Here is a 21,934-nt window from a genome sequence, read left to right as displayed (position 1 = left end):
CTAATGGTTTTCAATTTAATTGCAATTTGTGAGATGATATAGTCTCTCTTCAACCTCATATTTTACCACTCTGTTCAGCCATATTCATTTTCTGTTCCCTCAGATTTGCCTCTGGCCACTTCCTTTCCTTGAGCTCAAATGCCACGTTCTCAAGCGAGTGCTCATGATAATGCCCCCATCATCTGCTGTCTACATTACCCTATTTATTTATAGCACTTGCCCTTATCAAAAATCATCTCATTTGTTTTGTTGTTTTTCTCTTTCCCATTCTCTATCTGTTTGCTTTATTGTGTTCACCATTTAGAGAAGGTCCTTGTCATCTTTTCAGTATGAAATTATATGACCTAAAGCAATGTTTGGCACATAATAAGTGTTCAATAAATATCTGATACTTAAATTGATATATGAGTAATTATATATTTTCACATAATTCCAGAAATAGGCATTATCATTTCATAGATATGACAAATTAGTCACTACCAGTCAGTTTTATAGTTCAGGTGTGAACCATAGTTTTGGGTCCTTTAGGACAATTCATGTCCTTTACGCCACTGCTCTTGATGGCAATCGCTTTTGTGTTTGTTGGCTGTGCGTGCCTACTTTACTCAAAGTTGCTTTTAGCAGTAGTTTCTGTATGCCTCATTGTTGGAGCAATTTATTTTTAATATTGAAAAATTAACTTTGAGTTATAAGATATAAATTACTTAGAATGTCTGTGTGGGAACTGGAATTCTTGAAATCAAGTTTTTAGGAATTATGTTAGTTTCTACATTTCTTCATTAGGATTTTAAGTCTTCTATATGAACAAATAAAAAGTGGGATATTTAAGTCCATAATATGAATGGGGGTATTGTTGATTTTGGGGGTGAAAACATGATGCTTTTGAGTCAGACTCTCTATATAGTATTGCAATTTTATGGCATAATCTACTTAATTTGTCTCATTTGGAAAAACAAAAACAAAACATCATTATAGTCACAAGCTAATTACTAGCCATGCATCATTCATTTGAAATAGAGCCTAAAGCATTTTGTGGTTATAAGCAAAAAGGTCTCTTATGATTCATCACTTTGCAAACAGCATTGTTTTAAGGTTGCTTTTAAGATCCAAGTATCAACTAGTGCCTGGGAAGCACTTTCATTAAATAGGCCTATGTAGTCTCTTCTAAGACTGTTTTGGAAACCTGGTGGAAAAGGGGGGACTGGACTTGTGGAACTGCGTTACTATAGTGTTGGACAATTTTATCCCACTTGTGACTTAAGATGTAATTGTTGTGTGTAGATTGGTTTATTTTACATTTCATTCTTGAGGACATCTGTATAGGGTCTGTAAAGTGCATTTTTAATGAAGTCGAGTAAAATGCTGTAATGAATTTTCTACTCAGTTGGCTGTCCCCATTAACACAAAAGTGAATATTTGATGAAAATAGATTGTATGCATACTACTTACATGGTCTCAAATCATCTCCTTATAAATTACTTATTATAAAGGCAGAATATAGTTGATTTACATTGGAAAAACTGGTAAATATCATTTTAACCAGATATGCAAATATTCGTATGGTTTTCTTTATAGTTGATACCTATTGTGTAATATCCTTATTATATGGTGAAGAAGAAAAACTGTGATAAAGCAAATAGGGCTAAATGGAAACAATTATTTAATCTAGGTGAAGAGTGGTTCTTGCATTCTTAAAACTGATATTATAATAAAGTTTCAAAACATTTTTATAGCCACCTCAGAAGTAAGGAGTAAATTTAACAAAAGCTGTGTAAACCACTAACAAGGATAAAACTTGACAAAATATGGAAAGCTTCTGTTTTAAAATAGAAGGGAAAAACTGCAAACCTCATGAACTCATAAATTTCATGAGTGGCCTGGTGAGAGTTTTCAGTTACAGCAGAGGGCTGAGTTCAAGCAGAGGGTGTGATTCTCTCAGAGCTGAGGAGGCAGGGGTCACGATTTATGGCAGTTGAAACAGCAGGGATCTGCAGGGCAGGACATTAGAGTGGAAGGGATTGTGCAGAGAGGGCTACCAGCAGTCCATGTGGGGATCCCAGTTGAGTCTGTAGACTGGGCTCTTTGTATGCTGAGCAAGATTTGTCACGTAGCACCTGCTCCAAGCTTAGAGTGGAATAGAGATACTAAATACAGATCCAGCATTACTGGGAGACATTGGACTTCTGACCCTGACAGAATAGAAAAATCTTAATACCTCATTAAGCCAACATTTACTAAAGCAACCAGGAATGTTGAGTATACTGTAGGAATAAGGACCACACCCTAAAAGAGTTTCTACTTTAAGCCCATCCTAACAAAAGCTATAGTCAAGTCCTGTAGACTCCTCTGGGAAGAAAGGTTGGCAATTGAGTTCTGCCAAGTTAGAGGAGCTGGGCCAGCACCTCTCACTTTCCATGGAGCTACATCAACTAAGTGTAAGTGCAAGCCTGAACAATGTAATCACCCAGTGACTGAAATGCCTGCTAAAACAAGAGTGAATGTTCTTCAAAAGGAATATTACACCTCAACTGTTGTTACTTTATAATATTTAATTCAAAAGTAAAGAATAATAAAACAGGATGTGTCATTAAAAAGAAAAAGTCAAACCAGACGCAAAATGGCCCAGATTTTGGATTTCACGTGCAGAGACTTTAATGTGGATATAATGAAAATCTTCAAAGAACTCAAGAAAATTATCTTAAAGGAAATAGAGGAAAGCATGGTCTTAATTAAGGAATATTTGCAGTGAAATGAAAATCATAAAAATTTAGCATATGGAAGTTCTCAAACTGAAAATTTCAATAACTGAATCGAAATATTTAATGTAAGGGCTTGAAGTATATTGCAGATAACAGAAGAATCAGTGATTTAAAGACAGATCTATAGAAATTATTTTCTTAAGAATGTAGGGAGAAAAGATGGTATTAAAAATGAACAGAATCTCAGGTACTGTTGGGTACATACCAGTCTGTCCAGAACACCTGTAATTGGAATCCCAAAAGAATAAGGGAGTAAGATTGTGGCTGACAAAATATTTGACAAAATAATGGCTAAGAAATTACAAATTGAGTGAAGAACATCAACATATCATTCAAGAAGCTCAGCAGACCCAACCAGGGTAAATATTAAGGGGAAAGACACCTTGGCACATACTGATCAAACTGATGAAAGTCAAAGATAAAGAGAAAATCATGAAAGTAACTGGGGAGAGGGGTGTAGAGAGCATTACATATCGGAAAACAAGGATGAGAACTTGTGCTGGCTTTGTTGGAAAGCAGAAGTCAACAAAAAGGTGTATTTAAACCGTTGAAATAAAAAAGCCCTATAAACTCAAAATGTTTTATTTATCACATACTCTTCCAAAAAAAGAGCAAAATACATTTTTAAGTGATGTGAATCCTGGGTGAGGTTGGGGCCATCTGACCTACCCTACAAGAAATGGTATAGGTTGTCCTGAATTTAAGCCAAAGGAACATGATACTGTAGGGAAACTCAGATCTGCAAAAAGAAAACTGATAACTAAAACAAACAAAAAAGAACGATGTAGGATGGGTTTCTTAATCTTCACAGAAGAGACATGATGGTAATGGCACAAGTGGCGTGCACAGCAAACGGGACTGTGCTGTTGCAACATTACACACATGCAGTTAACCAGGAGGTTTGAAATGGGGGTGAACTGTTGGAAGGGTGAGGCAGTTAATGAAAAACAGGTACAATATTTACTAAATAGCAACTCTCAATAGAGTAATACAAAAAGATGCATTTTGTTACTCTTAGAGTACTCAGAAAAAATTTAATGAAAAGAGAACAGTTCTGAAGACATTAGAAAAAATAAAATGGAATATTGAAAATTACTTCATTAGCGCAAAATCAGGAAAGGTATAAAAGAAAGATAAAAACAACACAAATAGAAAACAAAGAGTACAAAAATCAGAAAAAATAGCATAGCTATGAATATTTCAAGGCAAAGCATATTATAAGAAAAAAGAGTGATAATACAAAATAATTAATGGAGTGATTTACTAGGAATAACCATAAATATATATGCTTCTAATAACACAGCATCAAAATTCATGAAACAAAAACTGGTAGAATTAAATGGAGAAATAGATAACTTCTCAATCATAATGAGACTTTAAGCACTCCTTTTTTAGTAAATTCTAGAGAAACTGACCAAAAACATTAGTAAATATTTTGAAAATCAAGACAGTTCTATCAACCAACTTAGAATTGATGTTTGCAGAACATTTTGCACAATAGCTGCATTATATGCTTTCTTTTCAAATACCCATGGAGTGTTTGCCAAGGCAGACCATGTAGGGACATAAAACAGATCTCAGTGATTTTTAGAAGATTCAGATTTTATACTGTATGTTTTCTGCTTTTCTATCTAAAACAATTGAATTGTATAATAATAGAACATCTCTTTCAAAATTATGTAACACTTAAGTTATTTGTGGGTCAGAGAACAATTATTTTGAACTGAATGAAAATGAAAACATTGAAAAAGAAAACTAACTCTCTTTTGGGAGGGGGTAATTTATTTTAATCATTGTTCCGGTACAGTTTTCTGTCTTTTACTTCCATCCCAGCCCACCCCCCCATCCTAGCCCACTCCCCTCCCATTTCCATCCCCGATAGTTTTTGTCCATGTGTCCTTTATATTTGTTCCTGTAAACCCTTTCCCTTTTCCCCTGAAATTCCCCAGAAATTCCCTTCCCTCTCCCCTCTGGTCACTGTCAGCCTGTTCTCTATTTCAGTATCTCTGGTTATATTTTGCTTGCTTCTTTGTTTTGTTGTTTAGGTTCCTGTTAAAGGTGAGATCATATGGTATTTGTCTTTCACTGCCTGGCTTGTTTCACTTAACATAATGTTTTCCAGTTGCATCCATGTTGTAGCAAAGGGTAGGAGCTCCTTCTTTCTTTCTGCTGAATAGAATTCCATTGTGTAAATGTACCATAGTTTTTTGATCCATTCATTTACTGATGGGCACCTAGGTTGCTTCCAACACTTGGTTATTGTAAATTGTGCTACTATGAACATTGGGGTGCATAGGTTATTTTGGATTGGTGTTTCAAGGCTCTTAGGATATAATCCTAGAAGTGGAATTGCTGGGTCAAAAGGCAGATTCATTTTTAGTTTTCTGAGAAAATTCCATACTGGAATTCCATAGTGGTTGTACCAGTCTGCAATTCTACCAACAGTGCACTAGGGTCCCCTTTTCTCTACAACCTCTCCAACACTTGTTGTTTGTTGCTTTGTTTATAATGGTCATTCTGACTGGTGTGAAGTGCTATCTCAGTGTGGTTTTAATTTGCATCTCTCTGATAGCTAGTGATACTGAGCATCTTTTCATGTGTCTCTGGATTCTCATTATGTCCTCCTTGGAGAAGTGTCTGTTGAAGTCCTTTGCCCATTTTTTAATTGGGTTGCTTGTCTTCTTAGAGTGGAGTCATGTAAGTTCTTTATGTATTTTGGAGATTAAACCATTGTCTGAGGTGTCATTGACAAATAAGTTTTCCCATACAGTTGGTTCTCTTTTATTTTAATACTGAGAAAACTAATGCTTAAACTACCAATATCAGAAATCAAAGAAGGAAATTCACTACAGAAATTGACTCATTTTCTACGTAATCATGTGTGTAAAAATTGTCAAAATATTTGTATATCAAATGTTGTAACTCATTAAAAGGAGAGTTTATTATGACCAAGTAGTGCAAGCTTGGTTCACCTTAAAAAATATAGTTAACCTATTACCAGAAGAAAAGGGAGACAAATCATGTCTAAACAGATGTAAAATAAAAAGCATTTGATAGAATTTTGCTTTATGAGAAATAAAATAAAAGCTCTTAGCAACTAGAAATTGTCTAACTTCTTCAACTTAATAAAAGACATCTATGAAAATCCAGAGCTACCCTCATGGTTAATGGTAAAATATTGAATGCTCTGTTATTTATGATTGGAAACCAGTCAAGGATGATCTATTTCTACTTCTTTGGCATTATAATGAACGTCCTAACCTGTGTGATGCAAAAAGAAAAAGTAAACCACTTTTTAATGGCCCAGTTATTTATGTGAGTGCATAAGGAATTTGCTATAAACTTTTTTGAAGTAACCAGTGTATTTAACAAGGTCACAGGATAGTCAGTATACCAAAATGAGTTCTATTTTCTCTGTAGCAATGATATATATTGGAAAACAAAATAAAAAATAGAGCTATTTATAATAGCATCAAAAAGATTAAAATACTTAGGGATACATTTCACTAAACATGCTGTTTTCTACACTGAAAACTACAAGATATTGCTGAGAGAAATTAAAGTTGTAAATGAGGTATTTACCACATTCATGGACTGGAAGACTCAATATTCCCAAGATTTTATTTTTCCCTCAAATGATATATAGGTTACTAATAGACATATGATACACATTCCCAATCAAAATGCCATTGGTTTTTATTACATCAGTTGACAAAAGTTGCAAAAATTCATATGTCATACAGAGAACCTAGAATAGACAAAATCAATTTGGAAAAGAACAGACTTGGAGGATTTAGACTATTGATTTGATATCCAGGCAGTAAGGTTTGGCTTAAAGATACACATGCAAATAAACTTTTCCTGAAAAGTTTAGAAATAGACCCACAAAGATACCAGCAAATGATTTGCAATAAAGACTTCAAGGCTAGTGAATGGGAAAAGGAACTTCCTTGTATCAAATGGTGTTGCAAAACTTGGATATCCTACGGACTAAAATGAATCTCAACTTTTGCATCACACAGAATAATTAATAAGGGATGGAATATAGACCTAAACATGCAAAGATAAAATATAAAGTTTCCGGAATAAAGCATAACAGTAAAGGGGGTATAAAATGGTATAAACTTCTATTTTGTATAAAGTTATGTATACATTTCCACTATAATTTTTTTAGATATTCCATCAAAATGAAAAGACTCATATAAGACTATTTATAATATCTTGTATTGGTTTTCACACGTGGCTGTAACCAACATCTACAGACCTGATGGCCTAAAACAACCGAAATTTATTCTCTTACATTTCTGGAGGCCAAAAGCTCTAAATCAGAGTTTTGGCAGGGTTGATTCCTTCTGGAGGCTCCTGAGGAAGAATCTGTTCCTTGCCTCGCCTAGTTCCTGGTAGCTGCTTTCAGTTCTTGGTGTTTCTTGGCTTGTAACATTACTTCAGTCTACCTCCTCCTTCACATTGCTGCCTTCTGTTTGTTTCTCTTTCTACTATTTCTATTAAGTGACATCAGCCATTGGACTCAGGGCACACCCTAAATCTAGCATGCTCTCATGTGAAAATCCATAACTTCACAGCATCTGCAAGACCCTTTTTTCAATTAAGTTCACATTAACAGATACCTGGGGTTAGGACTTAAAATACCATTTTTTTGAGTCCCTGTTCAACCCAATCCTCTACATAGTCTCAAATTGAAAAAGAAAACATCCCAAAAAACCATTAACAGGAAAATGGATAAACAAATTTTGATGTGTTCTTGCAATGAAATATTATTGCTCACTAATAAAAAGGAACAAAGTACTCAATTACACCAGGTGTGTATGAATCTCAAAGTAATTTTGTTGTTTGAAAGAAGCCAGACTCAAACAGTGTTTCCTGTAGGTTTCATTAATACAAATTTTTAAGAACAGGCAAAACTGAGTTATAATGATAAAAGTAAAAACATTGGTTTTCTCCGGGAGGGCAGGGACTATCTGGAAGCAGACATGAATGAATTTAAAACACCAGAATAGTTCAGAGTTTTATGCCAGCTTTTTAATTCATCAAATATGAAATTTATGTGTTCAGAGTGCTTGCTAAGATTACCAAGCTAAATAAGTCTCTTGCTCTCTAGCTTTACCACCTGAGTATCTATAGAATTCATCTGAACCTCCTGTGAAATCCTTGGTGGTCCAGAATTGATAAGCATTTGTAAACAATGACAAACCTATTTATGACGTATATAGCTGATTGTCCATTTCTTGGTTGGCTAGAGGAATATACATTTTTATCCTGTTAATTTTTTTTTTGTATTATTCTTGGCTTTACCTTGCTCCTATGAAAACTTGTAAAAATACCATATGTACTTTGCTGTTGTGTAGTTTTTAAAAATAATTTTAGCTTTTGAGTTTTAATAGCATAAGGCCACATTTCTTTAAAAAAACATTTTATGATATTCTGAGCACTACCCAAACATAAGGCACTTGAATAGCTATGTTTGTGATGCCTCTCTTGGAGTAAAATGAACATTGCTTTTTTTCTGAGAATTCTGGAAATCATGAAAATATCGGCCAGCTAATGATACTGGTTAGATATTTCTCACCTAGTTTAATTAGAAAAGTGAAGTTCAAAACTTTTTCGTAAGTGTCTTAATTCTATTATTAGATCCTGTTTTTCAGGTGTCACTTTCCTCCCTCAACCCTTTGTCATTTTCTTCAGTCCTGTCTTTCACAAAGATGTATTTGTTTTTTCACTCTCTCCCTGCTTATCACACCTCTCCCACAAGAGCAGAATAATTGGCTAATATGGAAATATGAGTGGAGAGTACAGTGCAAATCTGGAAAAAATATTAAAAATTCAGCAGAGCAGGAGGTAAATGGATATACCGAAGAGAAAGGAAAGGAATATGAAATAGTAGTAGGCAGAGCACACAGCAGGGTCCTCTCCATAGTGTTTTATCTAGTAAGTGCTGTGGGGAAATTAAAGTCCATTTTTATCAGAAGATATAGCAGAAGTAGTTTGAGTATCAGATGGCTTTTAAGCTGTGGTTGTTAATTTTTACATTGTGATGCTCCTAGTGGAACTGTACGTTTGATTGGCAGTATGTGACCTTGAAGCAGTCATTTGACCTTCCTGAAACACTATTTCATTATTCCTTATAATTATGTATTTAAAAGTGTGTAAAGTAAAGGTTTAGTCAGTTAATTAAGACTGAGGCGAGTAGCTTTTTAATCAGTTGGTTGCTTGTAGTGGCTGGAAGTTAAGTGAACAGTTAAGTATCTATGACTTTATGTTGGCTTTAGGGAAAAGTAATGAAGAGATGGAGCATGTACTAAACTTTCTTTTGAGGTGAGCCTAAGTAAGTCTGCAGACAGGAAGGGGCAAAAACCCAACAAGTTTTGAATAAGTTGACTCCTGAAAATTTCTTCCTTATAAAAGAAACTGCATAAAGTGAACATATTATATAGCATTGAAAATAATTGGTATAAAAATACCAAACTGGTTCCTTTTTTTTCTTCATAGAATAATGGATAAAATTAAAATTAGATCTTGAGAGATCACATCTCCTTGGGGACTTTTTTGTAGTTTTTACCTGCTCAGACAGAAGGAGGAAGCTGGAGGGAATGTGCTCTGAGGGCAGTAACCACTACATCTGTGCCTCTTGTGGCTCCTGGTGGGCTCCCAGTCAGGACTTGTTGCTTCATTGATTCGCTAAAGGTCTTTTCATCTTATGTTGCCCCTGTTCCAACTACACATGTTGCCAACAAGCAATATTTTAGAGTAAAAATTACCCTTAGGGTCCTGAATCTGCTGGCTTAATTTTCACTAGTCACTGCCTTTAAGGTTATTTCACCCCGGCATGAGTCATCTATGGTGGAAGTAGGAGATTGCAGGAGTACTCCTCCCTGCCTTCAAGAGATAGTAGTGAAATCAAATACTCTGTACTTTTTTAAGCCTTTAGATTTCAGATTATAACTCATTTTTATACCTTTAGATGTCATATTTTGGTGCTTTGGGTTTACATTGCTAAGATCATTTAACAAATGTAAAGGATACCTCTGTAAAAATGAAATTATAATTTTCTCTAACATTCTAATTATTAACTACCTCAAAGTTACTTTTATGATAGCCCTTCCTCTTTTTTTGGTGACTTTGTATTACCATTGAGAGTATTATTTGTGTACTGTAGCTTTATTTTTGCATTCACCTTGGCTGTTAACAGCCAAGCCAGAGTTCTAGGTTTCTTAGCAAGCAAACAAAATGCGAATCCCCAGTGTTGATAGACTATGTGAAGTATTAAGGAAACATTCTTCGGGGTTTAAAATAAAATATTTCCCCATTGTTTTAAACCTATTTTCTTTGATTCCACCTGAACAAACAAACTGATTTGATTAATAAGAAAAAGAGCTGTGCTGTTATTATCATAGGTCTCAAGATTTAGATCTTAGAACATTAGCTTTTATTGAGGGGTTTTGTGTGTGTGTGTGTGTGTGTGTGTGTGCGTGCGCGCGCGCTAAATTTAAGGGGAAACCATTTGGCCTAAGTGGCCAGAGTGGGCTAAATGGTGGACTAAAGACAGTGACTACATCTAGCTGACCTCTCACGTCCCTTTTCAGCTCCGTAATTTCATTCACTAAAATACATTTATCTCAGATCAGTCAAAATACTAACTCTTCTAAATCTGGAAGAAAGAGCAATGTGAAAAGGGCATCTAATTTACAAAACTGCCGTCAAAGACCTGTTGGTTGGCTTTCCTGACTTTGCTTTATCAGGGTTTTTCATGAACACAGAACACTTCGTTCTGCATTGCATCATAGACTTACTCTATCTTTTCAAGCTACCTGTCCCTAGTGCCAGGTAGACTCATTACTCATACAAATCTAGGTTATATTTTTTCCTAGGAAAATTAATTACTTTATACTGGCTGCATATGGCTAGCTTGTCAGCAGGAAACCTTTAACATATTTTGGGGCGGTATCGTATAGCCATTTAAGCAGTCTTTTTTTTCTCTTTTTGCACAAAGCAGTTTACTAATATACAATATGTTAAAATTAATATATTTTGTAATACTAATGGTTTTCATGGAATACTGGAGAATTCCTTCTCATGTTTATTGCAAAGTGCTAAATACCTTCATGATCATGAATAAGGGCACAGACTGAAAACAGATTCTAGGGGCTCATTACAAACCTCTGGGAGGCCATAATATATGTATTCAAGTGAGTGTTCTTTTATACATCTTATTATTCTAAAGGATACATTAAATGTAATAGAGTGTTATGTAGAATCGCTCCGATATAATATGAATATACAAGGCTTCTCTGGGAAAAGTCCAGCCATTGTTAATATAACAAAAAAGGTTTGCATGGCATCAATGTAACTTGGCAGCCAAGGAGAATGGACTGAAATGCACATGTGTGAACAATGACAACTTCATTGTACTAGTCAGTGGGGGGTAGATGCCATTGAGTGAGCATGTGTACTGTGTGGCCGTCACACAGAAAATGAGTGAGTAGAGCAACGAATCTGTATCAAATTTTGCATTAAGCTTGAGCATTCCTTCATGGAAACTTCAGATGATTCAGAAGGCTTTGGAGGATGATACAATCAATGTAGTGCAAATAAAAGTGTGGCAAAGATGGTCCAGAATCTGTTGAAAGTGACCCACATTCTGGAAGGCCTGCAACAAGCAGAACACCTGAGAATGTTGAGTGTGTACAGGCTGCAATCACAAAGATGGGTGATTGACAGTGTGAGAACTAGAAGCTGATCTTGGGACTCTGAAATCTACTGTGACTGAAATTTTGATGAAGAATCTTGGCATGAAACATGTTGTGGCAAAATTCATGTCATGGTAAAATTTGTTCTGTAATTTCTGCTACCAGAGCAGAAATAACATTGTGCTGCAGTTGCCAATGAACCAGATTTTCTCAAGGAGGTCAGAGCCAGAGATGAATCAAGGCTGCCTACTTTGAAGGGGACTGAAGCGTCATTGTCTTATGTACAATGTTTTTTTATCTTGTATCTTCCTTAATAAATGCCTCTTTTTCCTATCACCTGACTGGAGGATACTTTTCTGGTCAGACCTTGTATACCATTTGCAATGTTTAAGTAAGTATAAAAAGTTTAAGAAAGTGAGTTCATTGGGAGCATTTTAAGACACATGAAACGACTTTATAGAAGTAATTACCTCTTAAGTATACTTTATGTACTAGACATTCAGTAGCCAAACATCATTCTAATAGGACCTCACTTTTTATTTCTAATTTTGTATTACTGAAATTTATTCTATAAAATCATTATTAGTTCATTTTTTTTTCCTTTAAGAAATGTCTTTTTTGAGCTTATAGTTTTTTACTCTCTCCTAGGAAAAACATTTTCTCTAGACGGGAATTTGAAGACATTCCTTGAAGTCAAGGAATTTTAAGACATACCTTAAAGTACTTTGTAGAAGGGACTTCTTAGTAACTGTATTTGTTGAGCTCTTAGAATCTTTTCTAGGTACGCATAAACAAACATTTCACATGTCAAGTGGCTGGGGAGAGTACTGATGTAAGTTGGACATTTATATTATGTGCTAAGAAACTTTTCAGTCAAGTCATTATAAGATTTTGGTCCATCTGAAGATATATTCTTAGAGGTATCTACTGAGATTAACTCTTTATTGCTCAATTCTTCTTACATGAGTGTGCTGGGTTATATTGTTGCATTGTTAAAATAATGTCTGTATTATCCTATTGTATCTAATAAGTTTAGGCTTGTGTATGGCATATTTTGTTCTAAATAACAATCACCTGTTATTATCAGCTAGCTTTCTATGCCCTTGACAGACATCCTGTGCACCTCAGGAGCCGTCGCTGTTTAGCCTTTCCTTTTGGGTCTGTGACTGACAGAAGTGGTTCCTATTTTAACTCTGTCATGTTCTGTCTTTTTTTTTCCTGGCCTTGCCTGAAAATGCTTTTGATGTGTATAATAGATGTTGAAGTTCAAGAGTTATACTATTACTGTCCCATCAATCTGTTTTAAGTCTGAAATTCCTAATGCATTTGGTCAAGGAATTCTTATGTAGCTTAAATGCCCTAGGTCTCCAGCCTTCAGGTAAGTGGATCTTCCTTTACATGTGTTGTTAGAACATGGAGAGTAAGTTTAAGGGAAGGACTTGCTAACCCTCTAGCCCTTTGTGTATATTTTTGACACTTTCAACCCCCTGCCTTCCCAACAGGGAAACCCCAAGCCCCAAACAGACCCATGGCTTTGCACTGCTTCTGTCTCCTGTTACTCCCATGCTTCCTAAGTCTAACTCTGCTAATTTAGTATGTGTCAGGAGTCATTCTGCTTTCCTGTGTTGCTGAAGAAAGTCACTTTGGTACAAATTGGGACTTATTTGCTCTCCTATCTAACATGTATTGTTAGTCAGCAGTGCTTCTGAGGACAGCAATAGCCACTTGAAGAAAACAAACCCTCCTGTACACCTTTCTGAATATGTCTTAAACGTGACCCAGCATGTTTCAGTTTTGAACAAAACTAATGATATGAATGCTTTGTAATTTGTTGCCTCTGTATCCTCTTTTTAAAATTTAGTTGTAAAAATATGTACAGTACCTTATTGCTTAATTAAACTTTATCATGTAATTAAAGCTTTCATTTCATTAAGCATCTAAATTGTTTTTGTTTGCTTTTAGTTGTTTTTTTGAGGGATGGCTCTGGATTCCTCAGAAAAACAGCCAGGGTTTTTCTTTCTTCCTGCTATCAGTTTTAGGGGACATATTGCTTCTTCGGTACTGTCATACCAATAAATCATCCCAGATTACTTGCAGGCTTACAGTGCTGAAGTATACCATGCATTTTAAAGGAAATCTGCTATTTTCTTTTCAATCAGATGAGCAATGTGAAGAGACTGCGGCCACGGCTCAGTGCTATTCTCTTTAAGCTTCAGTTTGAAGAGCAGGTGAATAACATCAAACCTGACATCATGGCTGTCAGTACCGCCTGCGAAGAGATAAAGAAGAGCAAAAGCTTTAGCAAGTTGCTGGAACTTGTATTGCTAATGGGAAACTACATGAATGCCGGCTCCCGGAATGCTCAAACCTTCGGATTTCACCTTAGCTCCCTCTGTAAAGTGAGTTTATTTGTTTTCGTCTTTTTTGAAATACATATTTGCCTGCACACTTACTTGTAGAATGCCAGCCCTGATTACATTATTTAATTATTTTTTAAATTTTGATATGTTCATTATCAAGAACCTGAACTGAACCATGAACCAAAACCCAGAGTGAACTGAGCTAATTTTCTTAACCTCCGACCTAAATCCACACATTAATTCTCTCTGATCTGCAAATCCACCTGAAGGAAGGTATTTGCTTAATAACAAAATCATGTCATAAACCTATGCTTCCTCAAACTGATGAAATAGGACATCAAAATATTATCGTTCAATTTTGGTACCTGCATCTATGATGATATATATATTAGCAATTGCTTAGGATTGCCACTAAAATGTTTACCTTTAACTATTTAAATATTTCTTTGTATTTAATTTTTGCAAGCAGACTAAAGGGAGGGAAAAGTGAGATTGCTTTATATACAGGAGAAGTTATGATTATATAAAGAAATAACATTTTGAAATGTTTTTATTTAAATATAATTTTAGAGGGTATGAAAATCATGTAAGTTTACAGATTTTTGTTTCTGCCTGATTCTTCTATAGGTTAACATTTTCTACAGCAAACATATTCAATGTTTTATGTAGGAGAGCTCTTTTCTAAATAATGGGTCAGAGTAATAGTACTTTATTGATTTCCTTATAACAAATTCTCCTCAGTTACACATCTCAAGGAAAGCTTTCTCTTATTCTTGACCTGGTAACATGTACTCTCCCTGACTAAGGAATTTGATTATTGCTATTGCCAGTTAGGAAGGGAAGGTGAGAAACAAGTTCAGCTTTAGCTATGGGTTTGCTGAATAGTTAATCTTCTTGGTATTTTCATGACTTTTCTTACATTAGTTCCCCAACCTAAGCCTCCCATTGATATCAAAGCTTTGCGAGCTTTTCCCCTCTTCCATCTTCATCTTTTCATTTTCCTCTTTTTTTTTTTTTTTCTTGGCTGTCTGTATTCTGTTAAGGTCTCTAGCATGGGTGATGTAATTCATAACACATGTATTGAAGAGTTTGCGCATTTATAGAGTGCTTACTCATTACTATTGCACCTAATGCTTGACCTGATCGTCTCATTTAATATGATTAATATTTACCTAGCATGTGTGAAATGTACATTTTTCACATTTAAAACCATTAATTGTGATTAAATGTTTTAAGGGAACTTATATACAAAAAGTTGCAGCAGCAGAATTAAGAGAGCTTAGCTCTGCTAAGGGAGGGCAGTAAAGTATTCAGAGAGGAACAGAACTTTGCACTGGATATGGAAGAGTGAGTGGGTGTTCCCTGAGAGGAAAAGGCATTCTAAGCAAGAATCAACAATTTGTATGAAAGGCATATCGTGGTGTGTGTGAGTACACTGAGTGATCCAATACAGTTGGAGCCTAGAGAGAAGAGGAGCAGAGAAAATGGAAATGAAATAGTAAATGGGCCTAGACTGCAAAAAGCCTCAAGTGTCATTCCTCATGGCCAAGGTTTTATGGAGACATGTTATCTGTATAAGTCAAGTGATGTTTTCAGATATCTTATAGGAAGATAATTCTAATAGCAGTATGGAAAAAAGTAAGCTACATTGTCACCATTAGCCAAATGTTTTTATTTAAATTTAATCAAAATTTAAACAATTAAAAATTTAGTTCCTCAGGCATACTTGCCATGTTTCAAGTGAATCAGTGTCCATACATACTGGCAACACAAATATAACCCGTTTCTGTCATTGGCTGACAGTAGCACATGACCTAGGAGAGTGACAGAGGAAATGTAGCTGAGAAGATAGATAGGGAAGACAATGGAAGGTGAAGGAAAAGGGGGAAGGGTAAAAGATAATTCCGTGCTACTAACATGTTTGACGTGGTCGCTCGAAAATGAAGTTCAGGTGGTTTGTGGAGTTTTCTTCCCCCTGTTTACCTCAGTATCTTGAATCAGAGCATCTGATTGATGTCCCTTATTTAATTACATAGCAAATATTTGAGGGTCCATTAGATAATAGTCATTGTGCTTTGGGATGATGGTGGTCTGAGCTAAGGTGAGTAATAGAGAGGTTCTAGGTAGAATGGGGCAGGGGATGGAGGGAAGTGCACATTTAAGAAACATGTGGGGAACTGTCAGAGGGTGGTGATTATGAACTTGGAAGCTGAAGGACAAAGAGGGAAGTTAGGCTGCCAGGGTCAGGCTTTCCCTGAGAAGAGAAGCAAAGGAAGAAAAGCAGAATGCAGAACAAGTGGTGGAGAAGTTAAGTTCACACCTAGAAATGTCCTGGTGTTTGTTTCCTGGTGTTAGGTGTCTGTTCCTCTTTAGATATTGCACCTCAGAACTATGGCCAACTCACAAAGTGTTGACCACATGTCCTCCTTCAAAAGAGCACTGTTGAGGAGAGATTAGGTCAGATTAATGAGGTGAAATAGCCTGACAGTGCTTGGTATATAGTAAGTAATCAATAAATAGCTCTTGAACGACAGTGCAGTAGAAACAATGCTGTATCTCTTGGTTATCATGTAGTTGAAAATAGAAATCTTCTTGTATTGAGATACAGTCATTGATGCATAGTAATTTTAAAATCTTTTACAAATACAGTGCATGCTATTATTATTTAGTATAGTCAATCTGCAAACTGGCTAATCTGTCTCCAGATAATAAAGTTGACTGTATTTTCAGCCAGCGAGACTGGTATTTTAATCATCCTTCTTAGGAGATTTCTGTTGTGTAAAAAACAAAATAAATAGTAGAACTTTATATTTTTTTATTAGCCTACACATCAAGTTGAAAGCACATATTGAACAAGATGATATCTTATCATGTTTTCTCTTTTTTATTGTAAGTAGCGGTTTGATCTTTCACAATTGTGATTGAATATTCACACTGAGTATAAAGCATTGGTTTGATCATAAGTCTCCACACAAAGAATTTCAAATTTACTTTAAAGTAGAAAGACAGTTATATTTTAACCTGTTAAAACATTCTAGGTAATCCCGTGACATCTAATATTCTATATCCCAATTTTTTACTTGTAAATATCCTTTGTACATTTATCTCAAGTATGAACCATGCATGAAGATTCATATTAAATTTATTAACATTGCACAGTTTAGAATAATTACATGAATTTTGAATTCCATATACATTATATTTTAGGAGCTGTATTATATTCTTGTATCTATTTGTCATTGAGATGGCTAACTAAAATAACTGAGTTCAGAGAGAGAAAAGGGTTCATCTAATTTCTTCTGTCCCGAAGATTTAATATAGCTTACCATAAGTAAATATAAAAGTAAAATATGACATATCAGGTAAACATAAAATAGAATCTATTATTAAGATTTAAATAAAAATTATAGTAGATGCATAAGTTTGAGCCTTTCTGGTGGTAAAAATGAAGTGCAAACATGGTTATGAAAATTTTCATGACCTAAAAATAGTGTTTTCTCTGATTAGCCAGAGCTGACCTTCATAAGAAATTTTGCATGTGTAGTGTCATAAAGGAAAAATGTGGTACAGAGCTATATTCTTACAAATAATAAATGGAAAAAATCCATTACATCCGTCCTCTTACCATCTTTTCCTCTTTCTCCTCTCCTACAAGTATGTACTCAGGGCCTGATAGGGCTTGGCACTCCAAAAGAACCCTCATGGTAAGATATAAGTATGGTCTTTAGTTACAGTAATGCTACTTCTAGTTTAAGTAAAATGGAATTAGTAATTTGCTTTCTGATAGCATGGCTTTTCAAATGGTTTATCCTTCCTGAGACCTGTAATTTAGGACAATGGATGGATGACTTCATTCATAAAAGTCCTCCAAAGATATGACTAGACTTTAGATAAAAGCATGATAATAGGTAGTTTGAGATCATATTCTATTTTTTAGGAGTTTTACTGATTAAATGAAAATATATATCTTTAGAAATTTAATCAGCAAATGGTAGGTTCTTGTCTAACAAAAATGCCTACCGATGTTGCCAGTGGAAATGGGGTCCTTCCACGGAGTCAAAAGAAAAGCATTTCAATGACCTACCAATGGGAGGATGAGGTACGGTGGTAAGATTTACTGGAGTAGAAATAAAAGGCTGCTCCCAGGTTCCCTGTGTCATCTCCATCTATCCCACAGTGGAAGAAGTCCAGCCTTGCCTTCACCGAGCAAAAAAAAAAAGGGCTAGGATCCAGAAATTCTGTGCTGTTGATTCAATCCGTGCCAGAGCTGAGTCCAGTTCAGTGTCTGTCCCCATCTGGATAGCTTACCCTCTGTTTCTGGCTGTGCTCTGGCTGCGGATGTGCTGCTGTGCCCAGGCCTATGTTTGGGCTGCTGGGGCCAGACACCTCACAGCTTGCACTTAGAGTCCCTGTTGGGCTCCTATGGCTGCTAGGCTGGCATGGCAGCTGTGGGGAGGGAACAGAGAACGAAGGAAGGAAGGAACCGGCAAATGAATGTGTTACTGTGCAAGAGACCTTTGTCAAGTTTATAGTTTATTATCTTGGGCTTTCCAATGCAGCAGTCTCCCAGTTCTTTGTCTGCTTGTGCTGGACCCTCACTCTACCAATCCATTTCTTAGATCTTTGTGGGCTTGTACTGGGTCTTTCCCTGACCTCTCTGTTCTTTTTCCCAAATTAAACACCTCCCTTTCATGATCGCCATCATGGCTCCTACTGCATGTGGGGCCAGCAGATGAGTTTTATCTGCTGTTTTCTTTTCCTGGGTAATCCAGGCTGACAACCAATAACCAATTCTTCCTGCCCACTTCCGGGATTAGGTCCAGAATGTAGAGGACGCAGCAGTCCCGTGGGGTGTGTGAAGCTGTAGCTCCCTGCCTAATTAAGCTTGGCCAGTTTTGCTTCCTTCTCCTTTATTAATATCTAGCTACCTACCCTACACCGAGAAAGAAATTGTATGTGGATAATGCTGAAGTTTGTGCTCCAAAAAACCTGTTTGTAAGGCCAACATCTTTTGGTCCCAAGGAGATCTAGCAGAATGAGTTGACCCAACCATCAAAGTTCAACACCATATTAAAATATATGAGATGACTTTACCTTGTAAATATAAAATCAATGTTATCAATCTATATGCAGTAACCATATCATGTGTCTAGTAATGTTCACTATGACCTGAATAACAAATCATCTCAGTGAATACAAATAAATGCTGGAGCTGTAAAATGTAGCTCTTTGTCAAGGTAATTAAACTAATTTCATGTATTAGAATACTAGATACAATTTTTGGAAGACTTTACCAACTATAATAACTAATTTTATCAGAATTTGTGCTGTTCTTTTGGGGGAAAATTGCAGAAACAAATAGCCATTGATTCTACTATAAATTTATCCACAGCATCGCTTTGTAGCACACTGCCTGTTCTCGGTGGCAGTAGAACATGTGAGTTCATCTCACATGAGTATCGGGCATGGCTGTAGGGAGTGAGGTGATAAAGGTGGGGGGCTGCCATGTAAGATTGATTTTTTTTAAAGATTTTACTTATTTATTTTTAGAGAGGGAAGGGAGGGAGAAAGAGAGAGAGAGAGAAACATCCACGTGCGGTTGCTGGGGGCCGTGGCCTGCAACCCAGGCATGTGCCCTGACTGGGAATCGAACCTGCAACACTTTGGTTCGCAGCCCATGCTCAATCCACTGAGCTATGCCAGCCAGGGCGTAAGATTGATTTTTGTCTAAGTTCTCTTTTCTAGTGGTTGAAAGTTTTATCTCATCTTCTAAATATTCCTTTTACAAGCACAGGACAAAATTAAATAACTTCACCAAAGTTGTGCTGGGGAAGATTTTTTAGAAAAAAATGGATTTTTTTCTTTAATATCTCTACCAACTCCATTGAGTGATTTCCTGAAATTGTGAACAGCCCTGTTTTGTAGGACATTGATTCTCAAAGGTGGATTCTCAACCAAGAACTGTAAGCAACACTCATATGTCAGCCCCACATCAGATTACCTCAGCATGTATGGATGTGGGTTTTGATCAGTGACATTACAAAAAATGTCCCTGGTGATTTAATGCACTGGCTGACCTGAGAATCACTTTAGCTGTCTCTTACCCTACTGCCTTGTCCCAGAGTTGAAGATCCTTGACTGGGGGCCTGGAACCAACCAACAAACAAAAAAAGCAAAACCCAACCAGCGCAAAAACAGAACAAAAAAGAAGCAACTTTACGTCTTCATAGTAGGATGATGAGTGGTGAGAGAATTTCCAAAAACCATTACTTCTCTTTTTTTGTGAAGATGAACACTACTCTGAAATTTTTTTTAAAAAGGGGGAGTGAAAGGAATACAAAAGTGAGGCACACAGTGGAACTGAAATAAGTTGATGGTAGTATCCTGAGTTATTTCACAGGGCTCCACCTTGCATAGGTGAAGTTTCAGTGATTATAAAAAGCAAGAGACAAATACCTCTACCCGTCACAGGCAGTTTGTATTTTGCCCACCTGTCAGAGTCACACACGTTAACTTTTGGTTCTCATAGGTCACCTTTTCTTTTACACTATGAAATTATTTTTAAGAAAGACCTCTACCAAACCAACCCATTGTTCCATCCGCAGTCAGTGTTTTTGAAGAACTTGAGAGAAATTTCATTTCTTATCAGATTGGCAAAATCACACTAGTAAATTTGGCATCTACTGAAAGTAAAGCAGTTTTGGGCCAAAGACTTGCAGATAACAAATGCCATTCTTATTTTATATCCAGCCAATTAAATCACTAAAATACTGAGTTGCAAAGCAACGTGAAACTTTAGATGCTTAACCCCTTTTGACTCAGTCATTAACACCATTTAATGCATGGCATTTTCCAAGAAACATACAATTGGCTTTACTAACTAGTGTTTTTGATGAATTCTATTCATATTACTTCTGACTGGTTTTTCAGTTGTAATTAAGCATTGTAAATTAGAAGCATTATTTTAATAGAACTGTAATGCTCCCAACCAGCAAATACACTGCTTGTGTGCTGTGTCTCACTGCTCCTGAGACAAATGTTGCTGATCCGTCAGATTCCCTTTCCCCCACACACAGCCTCAGGATCCTCCCCAACACCTTGCTCATCAACAGCTACCACAAATCAGAGGTTGCACCCACCTGCCACCCTGGGAAATGGGGTGCTTTATTTCTGATACTCCAGGAAGCTTGTTATCTAGCTTTTCTTTACCAAGGATCTGCATTGTTTCTTGATTTGGGGGATGAGAGGCAAAACACGCAACATTATTGTCTGTACTTTCCAAGATGTTTATGCACATTGATTGTAAGGTAGAGGGGAAGGGTATGGCAGTGAAATAGGTATATACCAAAACCAGACAAAGACATGACAATAAGGGAAAATTTTAGCTTAATGGCTCTCATAAACATAGGTGTAAAATTAATCAACAAAATATTATAACTTTTTAACTATATGTCCATGAGTATATGGTAAAACCAGTTTTTAAGTTTTAGAAGTCCTTATTATTCATGGGATTTTTTTGCTTATTTAATGTTTTAACCCTCTTATTTAAAATGCAAATTTAGCAAAAATATAAAAATTTTCATATAAAAATACCATAAATTTATCCAGCTATCTATTTTACATAGTATTATTGACTTCTACCCATCTTAAAAATCATGATAAAAGTTTTATTGTATGAACTAAAAATGGTTATGGCCATACCAGATATGCATCTTGTTTTATTCCTGTTAATATTTTTAATTCCGTTTGTTTTGGAGGGATACACCATCTTTTTGAAAAATCTAATCAGAGAGTAATTATTTTTAATGTGTTTATGCATATCAGAAAATATTGTCTATTCTATAATTGTGGGATGGTTTCTCTAGTGAACTTGATTTTTTGAACTTTTTATCTGAGTAATTGTGACATATTTGTTGGAAGTTTGTATTTACACATCCATTTTGTGTGGATAACTTTAACTTATATTTAGAGATGCTATTTCATACATATACAAACCACTTTATTCTGCAAAGGACTTGAGAGGAAAGATAATATTATGAATACCTGTTAAAATTTGTTGAAGTTTAGACTTTACAGATATGTTTTCACCCATCCGTATTCATATCTTATG

At 35.8% G+C, this 21,934-nt stretch overlaps 1 protein-coding gene across 4 annotated transcripts in view; it reads left to right on the top strand.

Moving 5' to 3' along the window:
* The window catches only part of DIAPH3 (diaphanous related formin 3), a 465,949-nt gene that overhangs the window by 252,631 nt on the left and 191,384 nt on the right, over window positions 1-21,934 (top strand). For all 4 annotated transcript variants that reach the window (XM_045839232.1, XM_045839231.1, XM_045839234.1 and 1 more), the window contains one exon: window positions 13,624-13,863. In XM_045839232.1, coding sequence (XP_045695188.1) covers window positions 13,624-13,863 — 240 coding nt within the window. The remainder of the gene's footprint in view (window positions 1-13,623; window positions 13,864-21,934) is intronic.

Source organism: Phyllostomus hastatus, unplaced genomic scaffold, assembly GCF_019186645.2.
Source record: "Phyllostomus hastatus isolate PE091 unplaced genomic scaffold, TTU_PhHast_1.1 phas_contig_29, whole genome shotgun sequence".
Lineage (NCBI taxonomy): Eukaryota > Metazoa > Chordata > Mammalia > Chiroptera > Phyllostomidae > Phyllostomus > Phyllostomus hastatus.
This window is presented reverse-complemented; position numbering and strand designations above follow the sequence as displayed.